This window comes from Chaetura pelagica, unplaced genomic scaffold (assembly GCF_000747805.2).
Source record: "Chaetura pelagica isolate M959 unplaced genomic scaffold, ChaPel_1.0 scaffold856, whole genome shotgun sequence".
NCBI lineage: Eukaryota > Metazoa > Chordata > Aves > Apodiformes > Apodidae > Chaetura > Chaetura pelagica.
The window spans coordinates 170,190-179,761 of NW_009953790.1; the positions used below are offsets into that span (position 1 = coordinate 170,190).

A 9,572-nucleotide genomic window follows, 5' to 3' on the forward strand; every position below is an offset into this window, starting at 1 on the left:
AGTCTGTTGCTATCGGGGGGGGGGGTTTCTGGTGATTTAGGTTCTTTTGCTTTACAAACTCTGTGAAAAAAAATTCACCCAAAATAAACTTGTTAACTGCAATGCCAAAGTTTCACATCATCCAAATTGGGCCATGAAGATGTTGCTTATTTCAGCCAAATCCCCAGAAACATTTGTCTTTTCATAAAAAACAAACTCCACACATACCCCAGAGGGGTTCATCATCCCTGAAATCCACAGCAACAGCCAAGGCTCGTCCTGTGGAGCAGTGAGAACACCACACGTATCACCTCACACAGGAGCTGGACCTGGCTAATTTTAGACAGAAAAGATGGGAACACAGAAAAAGCAGCCACCAGAGTCATGAGGCAAGGAACACCCAGAGTTGAACACAGCCTCGGTTTTCTGAGGTCCTGAGGTGAACAGAAAGTCAAGCCAGGCTCAGCTCGGCTAGGGGAATGGACACACACAGCATGGTCACCACCACCCCCAAGGGTTGTGGATAGCCAGAAGGTGACTTCTTTTCCTCTGCTCATGGTGGCACATGCTCAGAGACACACTTCAGAAACAGGAACTTTTGAGCTGAGCCCTTCATTTCACAGCAGAGAAATTGCTGTCACTCCATAAGGATCAGAAATGCCTGGCAACCGTGGGCCTGCCTAATTATGGAACCAAAATATGTTAATGAAATGCCATTTTAATCAATGGACACTTTAGCTCCATTAGGCAGTCACACTAAGGCATCTGATAAGATGTGACTTCTGGACACTGGAGAGTGCAGCTGTGCTTGCAGCCAGGCAGAGCAGTGCTGCAGCAGGGACACAGGATCTCATCCACGCACTTCAGAGCAGTGCAAGCATGACACTGGCAGCCTGGCCTGAGATGACCAGCTCTTGATCTGTTGCTCCACAGGGTTAGGCATGTTTCAGCAGTGTGCTCTGCACCACCAACCTTTTCCAAGAGTCCTCATTCTAACTTTTCAAGCTGGGTAATTTTCCTAGCCAGGGGTCCCAGGGAATGAGAGCTGCTGAACTGGAATGGCACGTTCCACCCGCCCCCGCCACACGCACACGCTCCTGGATGTGATCTGCATATCTAGCTGCAGCTTTCCAGACTCAGCAGAGCTCAACAAAGCCAACATCATGTCCATGGGATGACACCATGCCTGCCTGCTGTCTGCTGCAAAAGGCAGAGACCCAGACTGCCCCTTCAGTTCCTTCTGAGGGAGCACAGCTCCAGCATAGGACACAAGAAGTCTGGGCAATGCCTGCTGGAATGGGTGGTTTCAGTTGAAGTTAGAGGCTTCATTTCCTTTCTGCTCTCCCACTGAAGTTAAACAGCCTCTACTTGAAACAGAACTGAACTGAAGAAAGCACGCCGGAGGGGCTGGGAGGAGAGAGGGGAGGGGGAATCCCTCAACTTGGCAGCTTGCTTCTTAAATCAGTTGCCAACACACACATTTGTTGCTTTTCAGGTCGTGTTACACAGCTGGGATTTTACTGTGCCATCCTCTGCTGCTTCCTCTCGCCACAATTACTTTCCTCAAGCCAATTCCCTGCTATGAAAAGAGTCAGAGAAGACATTCCCTTCTCACTCATTCCCATGGTGCATCCATGATGTGCATACAGTTACTGCAAGGGATGGAGGTCACCAACAATCAGATTAACACAAATTAAAAAGTCTCTTACACTGGAACTTTGTTCTCTACTGATGTAAATTTGCAAAGAACTGTTAAACAAAACATCTGTAATCAATCCACCTGTGAAAAGAAAGCTAACTTCAAGCCACAAAAATGACAACTTAAATCACTTTCCTGCAGTTTGTGCTGTTACCCCAAAGGCTCCCAGCAGATGTATTTGTCAGTAGTGCCTCTTGAGGACTTTGCTTTGCATCACAAACATAAACACACAAACATCTAGTTGCTGTACCTTTAGATGATGATGCCCCAGAAGCTGCTTCTTGGTGGCAGTGCAGAGTGGTGGGCTCTGTATGCTCCTCAGCAGGTCCTGAGGACAGTGGTCCAACCTCCAGTTCCTCTTCAATGGATTCCAGTGTTTTTAAGGCTGTAAGCTTTGACCTTTCCCCATAAGAAAAGCTTCCCTGGTTCTCCTTCCTGCCCTCCAAGTCCTGTGCTGCAACAGGCTCTGGGTTCAGCACAGAGTTCTCTTCAGTTTCCTGGTCCTGGTTTTCTGTCTGTCTTTGCGGCTCCTCACACCTCTCTCCAGGCGTAAATTGACTTGAGCCTGCTGCTGGTGCACCAGGGCTCAAAGAGTCTCTGACTTGTTCTGCTGTCTGCTCACCCCCTGCTGACAGAGCAGTTTGGAGCAGCTTGCTTTCTTCAGCTTTCTCATGCTGACAGGCAGAGACCTCTTGCTCTTCACCATCTGACATGAGTCCATCTTTAGGAGCCTTGACAGAACAGTGACTATGACTAGTCTGATTCTCATTTACAGTCAATATTTGTTCAACCTCTTTGACTTCCTCAGGGTTGTCCCTTCCTCCCAGCTCAAATTTATCTACCTCTCCTTGGTTCTGCTCTGGAGGATTTAATGGAGAGCTAAGATTTGCTTCCTGATCACTGTAGCAAGAACCATCATCAGCTCCTACATCCATCACGTTCCCTGAAGGAGGAGAGTCTCTCTCGACACCTGCATCTGGACTCTCAGGCTTGATAACCAATGTAGTGGCCTGGACTGGTGCAACATTTTCACTGACACTCTGGCAAGAAACATCAGGACCTTCCTTCGGTGTGCAATGTGGTCCTGAAGGTCCCAGGACAACCACAGGAGAAGGATCCATTTGTGTCACCTCATTTTGACCCTCAATCAGTGGTTCTCCATGCTCTCTCAGTATCACCTCCTCATTAGCAGGAGCTGCAGCAGCATCTAGAACTGTTTCCGAGCTCTGCTCTGATGTTTCAATGCCAGGATTTCCACTAGGATCATCACCTCCTCCTTCCACATTTCTAGGAGCACCAGGCATGTGTGCTTTGCAGCTGACACCATCCCCAGCACCCAGTTCGCTGTAGCTGCACAGTGCATATCGCCAGTCAAGGGAGTGTTCACTGCTGGTCTCCTGCTCCAAAGACCCATCTTCTGCACTACAGGCAGGAGACTCAGTCACAGGAAAACTATTCCCCATGTTTCCAGGATCATGTGATGGCAGCTGACCTTCTGGAGACAGCTCTCCAGGTGCCATCATCTTGTTGTTTTCCAACAGAGTTGCATTTTTGAGAACTTCAACAGAAGAAGCCCTCAGAATGTCCATTTGACAGTGCTCCTTCTGCATCAGTGCTGACTGAACCAAGTTCTTGGAGTAGGTGCTGTCCTGCATGACAATGAATCTGTGCTTGCCTTTAGCTGCATTCACTCGGGTTCTGGGCAGAGTCAGATAACTTAAAGCTAGAGATTGGGTTAAAGAGCCTGTTTGTGGCCCAAACCTGGGCAGTGAAACTTCTGTCAGCTCAACGTACTCCCCTTCAAGGTCACTTTTCAAGTCTTCTTGAGCCACAGGACTTGTACAGACACCATTAACAAGAGCTTCACCCAACTGTGGAGCTGTGCTGCTAATGACCAGGTTGTCTCCAATTGGACTTTGTTCCTGTAGACACTGAGACCCTAGGTCTGGTGAACTGCACTCAGCATGGTCCATGGGGAGGCACAAAACTGAAGGTTGCTCTGTTATTTCTGGAGAGATAATATTGTTTCCAATTATTTTGGGTTTATTTATAAATTCAGGCTTAACCACTTGATCCCAGGGGACACGAAATATTTTATCATCAGTGGTTAGTAAACAATTTTCCAGTGCTATACCCATCCGCTCTCCATTGATAGTACTCAACCATTCCAGAGTAAAAATAGAGGTATAGGAAACTTCTGGAATCACAACTTCCTCTACATTATGCTTGTCTTTTGCCAAACATTTCACTACAATCCGTGGAGATTTCTTGAGATAGGGGACCACCTGCAGGTAGAAGTCCCCAGGTTTCAGGATTCGCCAGTCAATGGCTGCCAGCTGGACTACGATCTTCTCGTGGACACAGAGGGGCCAGCCCTCGTGGCGGAACAGCAACCCACAGTACTGCACCTGTGGGGAAAAGAAAAAAGGGGTTTCAGCAGCAGGATCAAGGCTCAGCTCAAAATCTGGGATGGGAGAGATGAAGGCTGCTTTTTTTCACAGCTGAAGCAACAGCTGAATTTGGGGTCTTCGCTTCTCAGCGTAGGGGAGTTGCCCACACTGAGGTCTTCTCTTTAAAAAGCAGACACAAGAGAAGGTACCAACACAAATCAGCAGGATCTGAACATGAACCAACCTGCTGCCAGAAGTGTCAGCCCTGTTTTAAAGCTGGCTCAGCACAGCCAGGCAGAGGCCTAAGCCCCAGAACCCCAGGGCAGAGAAAGCAGGGGTTCCCAGTGCTCAAGCCAGGACACCCTGGCTCTGCATTAGGACCAGCTCCTTAGGACCAGCTGGACTGAGTGAGAAAGTGGAAATTCAGACTGTGCAGCATCCCTAACAAGAGGCTGTTGGAGCACAGGCACACAGCAGTCTGCTTACAAGGCACAGACAGGGCCAGGGAGGTGGTTCTGCCCCTCTGCCCTGGTGACACTACACCTGGAGTACTGTGCACAGCTCTGGAGCCCCCAGCAGTCCAGAGGAGGCCACAGAGGTACTGTGAGGGCTGGAGCAGCTCTGCTTTTGAGATAGGCTGGGAGAGTTGGGGTGTTCAGCCTGGAGAAGAGAAGGCTCCAGAGAGACCTTAGAGCACCTTCCAGTGTCTGAAGGGGCTCCAGGAAAGCTGGGGAGGGACTTTGCACCAGAGGGAAGAGATAGGACAAGAGGTGACAGTTTTAAACTGAAAGAGGAGAGATTTAGGTTAGACATGAGGAAGAAATTCTGTAGTGTGAGAGTGGTGAGACCCTGGCCCAGGTTGCCCAGAGAAGCTGTGGCTGCTCCATCTCTGGCAGTGTTGAAGGGCAGGTTGGATGGGGCTTGGAGCAACCTGGACTGGTGGGAGGTGTCCCTACTCATAGCAGGGAGGTTGGATCCTGATGATCTTTGAGGTCCCTTCCAACCTTAACCGTTTTGATTCTATGATTAAAAACCACTGTCCTCTACTAAAAGACCATTCACAGCCTTACCAAAAAAGGTGGCCAACTACTGAACATCAGTTTCAGAGCATCCACATTGGTGGTAGCAAGGACACTCAATACCAACTTGCCATAAGAAGGCTGTAGGTGCAAAAACCTCATTGCACAGGATGCCAGAGCTTGGCACCAAAAAATGCCTTTTGTCTGCAGGGCAGAAGCACTGTTGGGGCTGAGGTCTGTTGGTAGAGAGGTAATGAAGGTCTTTGCTGATGAGGGAAAGCAGAATCAAAATGCCAAGGTCTGTCTGAGGACCTGTTTTTATTCCCTAACGTGCTCTGCTGGAATATGAAGCATGTTCCACTTTGTTTTGATTGAGCCAAATTGGAGAGCACAGAGCCAGGTAAAAAGCATCATTCATCTGGTGCTAGCAAGAGCCCACACAAGACAGATGGAGACACTCATCCCTGGCAGTGTTGAAGGGCAGGCTGGATGGGGCTTGGAGCAACCTGGGCTAGTGGGAGGTGTCCCTGCCCATGCAGGGGGTTGGATCTAGATGATCTTTAGGGTCCCTTCCAACCCAAACCATTCCATGATTCTATGTTACATGGGAGGCAGAAGCAGGAGATACTGCAAAGACAAAGCAGGAGAAAGGAGGCAGCAAATGAGGAACGCACAGCAGGACCACAACAGGAGAAGGCAAGCAAGGTGCTAGGAACTACCCTTGGCATACCAGGGATCTCCTTGTTCCCAGAAAGTGGCAACACTTAGGACAAATTCCAATCAAGCGGAAGAACTGAAGTTTCACGGCTGAACTAACCTGACTCAATTATCTACAGCTTTATCACAACTTAAAACAAGAAAACTACTGCTTTGAACTTGACTCTGGGTTAAGGAAGATTTAAATTGAGTCATGACATAAGCCATCACTTTCATTATTAATTTCATCTTTCTCTGTTCCCACAAGGGGTCAGATAAGATTCACCTATATCAGATGCAATATCTAAATTAGAAAGCCATCATCTGGAAGCCCAAAGACTTTAGTATTGGCAGCATTAGACTTCAGGCATTTTATCTTATTTCTCTTTCATGACCATGTGAAAGCCTTGACAGAGAAACTCATTCATAAAATGCTGCATTCTACAGGCCAGACAGATGAAAAAAAGGAACAACTTCAATTCTAATATTTTGCAACATAGCAGAGAAACCACAGAAATGGAAGGAACTTCCTGGATCCTCACACACCTTGAAACAACAGTTAATGGCACCAAGTCCTTCCTTTCTTATGCTCATCAAGCTTTACCTTTAGCCCAGCCAGGTTTCTCATCCTCACTGCACCTGATGCAAAGTTGCTCAGAGGCTTGAAAGCCCAAATCATCCTTCAGATTCAGTTAATCCCTCCTCCTCAACCCTGGAGCTTATTCTCTGGCTGCACTGCCATTCCTTAAAATTATTAACTCATGTCACATCACCTCACCATGTCTCCCTTGATCATGTCTCAGGTCTGCCTGAAGCTGCTCTTTGGTGAGGTCTTCTTTCTTTTTTTAAAACACTTTCTTTGTTCCAGAGCATTACAAAACACTGTGTGTAATGGCACCAACACTTCCCAACTGTGCTAGAAGCATCTCTTCAAGCTAAAATCATGCTTGTCTTTAGTTGTGCCCTTACAGCAACCCAGTCACCCGTTAATTTTTTTTTCCAAACTGCTGAATCCCAGTTCAAGAGGGAAATCCTGCCTGTTACTTTGTGAAGACACACACTTGCCCTCTGAGACTACCAATAGAACAACTTCTGTACAGTTTTAGAGCTCCTCTTGTGCAATAGATTTATAACCCTCCTTTTTCTTTCTGCTCACATCTCCCAGACTGGTTTCATCACAAAGATCTGTCATCTGCATACTCTTACTTTTTATGCCAAGGTCATGGATGAGCAGCAGTGTGTGTGTCATGACTCCTCCCTCCAACTCAGTTTCCACTGCAGTGCAAACACTCTCCCTTTCACCAGTATTCACCAACACTTGCATAAACCTCCATCCCTTTGACACAGCAAATGATTTTTCCACAGGACTCCGTAATAAATCCTTTACAGAAGAGATGAGACAACACAACTTTTCTGTCTGGAGAGAGCTGGTTTATGAAAAAGGCCAGTCTCACACTACCTGCCATGGAGCAAACCACGTGAAAACAACATCCAGTTTTTAATGGGTCAGTTAATTCAGTCCTTGCTCAGTGCAAGCTGTTGTATGCTCAGCTTGTTCTCTGTGTTCTGTTACTAGCCCTGACTGAACAGATTTGATGAAAAACATTGTTATCAGACATGGATCATTTCATGGTAACTTCTTCCATATTCCAGGGTGGAAACCAGCCATTCCCTTTTCTTTTGCACATCCATTTCAGTCACAGTAGGTTGATTTCTGTTCACTCCGTGCCTTAGGGTTGTATCCACACACTGTATCACTACTAAGCTTTGCAGACTTGTGTTCTCATGATTTCTGATCTCCAAGACACAGATGCCTCCACACCAACTATTCCCCTCCTTGCAGAGCACAGCTGAACTCAGCTGACTGAGCCCTCCTCTCCCAGCACAGTTTCCTGAAGTTGCTTCTGGCTTCAGCCTCAGGCCAGATGCACTTCCCTGATTTTCCATCAAGCTCAACTCTCACACAGCACCTCAGTCAATACCTCTTCCACTAAGTGTCTGAGCCAAATATTTTGCACACAAGGTTTTTAAACAAAACCAAGGTGCTATTTTCCAGAAGAGACTATACATTTGCACCCTATACCAGGCCACATCAACCCTCCTTTTACCATCAGAATATTTCTTAGTAGGTACATTAAGGCCATTTGTACTAAGGGCTTTTTGGGGAGGAAAAAAAGGGGCCAACAAAAATAAAAACAAAAATAAATAAAATCAGTTCCTAGACTACTATAAATAGTTTCTAAGACCATTTAGTTCAGGATGTCACCCAAAGGCCAGGGGAAAAACCTGTTCTCTTACTCTGTGCTGAGCAGGAACAGACCCCTTCACACATCCCTCTCCAGCCCCTGTGGATCATATACAGGCACTGATTTTAACATGCCAAGCTGAGGCCTATGACCTTGTCTAATACCTCATGAAGCCACTTACACTTTGTCACTTTAAAGCCTGAGAAAAATACTCAAAGTGTTCTCAAGAGCTCCTACAGCAACCATTCAGACAGGAGTTATTTTTTTCCACCCCTTAGGAAAAGCTCAGATGGACCAATTGAACTACAAACCTAAGGAGGAAACACTGCTTTTGTTTAGACTCTCTAAATAGAGGACAAAACTCCTAAAAACCAATAAATTGTCCTGTTATTTCAAGCAGTGAAGACAAAAGAAGAGGCATATGGTGGAAGTCTGGGGAAAAGAAGTTGTCCACACAAGTGAAAGAAATAATTTTCAGCAATAAATTTTCAAACAAGCAGAATTCTAAATGAAATATTAAATAGCCTGGGCCTACCTCTAAAGACAGCACAAAGCACCTAGAACTTCCCTTGACCTCCCTGTATTGCCACTCTGAAAGCACAAAATTATGAGTCAGGGCCAGAAGGGGTCACAAGCAAGGAGGAAAGGCTCAAGGTATCCTGCTGTGCTCCTTAAGAGGCTTGTGCCTTCACTCTGCCTCTTGCCCACTCCCCCAGACATGTCACATCTCAGCAAACCCCCCCCCAAAACCTGCGCTGAGTCCTCAGCAGTTCTCCTCACTGGAGGTGGCTGCCCCACTGCCCCCACCAGCCCTGCATCTTGCAGCTCCTGGGCAGGCCAAGCAGGGCCCAAGCCCTCCCCCATTCCTGCGCCTGTGACAGGAGGGTGGCTCCAAGCACGCCTCTTGCCCCACCTCCCCAAACAGGGCTGCGTTTGTAGGACAGCTTCACCACACTGGTTCCCCCCTCCCTCAGCTACCACCAGTCCACTGTGTGTCCCCTGACTCCACGCTCTAGGCGGGCCTAGGGAGCTGCCAGCACCCCCAGCCCCTCCAGGGCACCCTGCTCTCAGCTCTCCAGCCTCAGCACTCCCCACCCTCTCACCTCTCCCACCTCAGGGCCCACCAGGAGCCTCCACCCTCATCTCTCTTACCTTAGGACCTCCCACCCTCACCTCTCTTACCCCAAGGCCACCCAGGACCCCCCAACCCTCACCTCTCTTACCTCAAGGCCCCTCAGGACCCCCAACCCTCACCTCTCTTACCTCAAGGCCCCCCCAGGACCCCCTAACCCTCACCTCTCCCACCTCAGGACCCCCCAGAACCCCACACCCTGACCTCTCTTACCTCAAGACCCAGCAGGACCCCCTAACCCTCACCTCTCCCACCTCAGGACCCCCCAGAACCCCACACCCTGACCTCTCTTACCTCAAGACCCAGCAGGACCCCCTAACCCTCACCTCTCCCACCTCAGGACCCCCCAGAACCCCACACCCTGACCTCTCTTACGTCAAGACCCAGCAGGACCCCCCAACCCCGACCGAC

At 48.3% G+C, this 9,572-nt stretch overlaps 1 protein-coding gene across 1 annotated transcript in view; it reads right to left on the reverse strand.

Annotated features, from left to right (window-relative positions):
* The window catches only part of PLEKHG4 (pleckstrin homology domain containing, family G (with RhoGef domain) member 4), a 69,988-nt gene extending 63,409 nt beyond the window's left edge, over positions 1 to 6,579 (reverse strand). Inside the window, exons 1-2 of the mRNA XM_010001046.1 lie at positions 6,562 to 6,579; positions 3,171 to 4,086 (exon numbers count right to left, since the gene is read on the reverse strand). Coding sequence (XP_009999348.1) covers positions 3,171 to 4,086; positions 6,562 to 6,579 — 934 coding nt within the window. The remainder of the gene's footprint in view (positions 1 to 3,170; positions 4,087 to 6,561) is intronic.
* Positions 6,580 to 9,572: the final 2,993 nt, after the last annotated feature.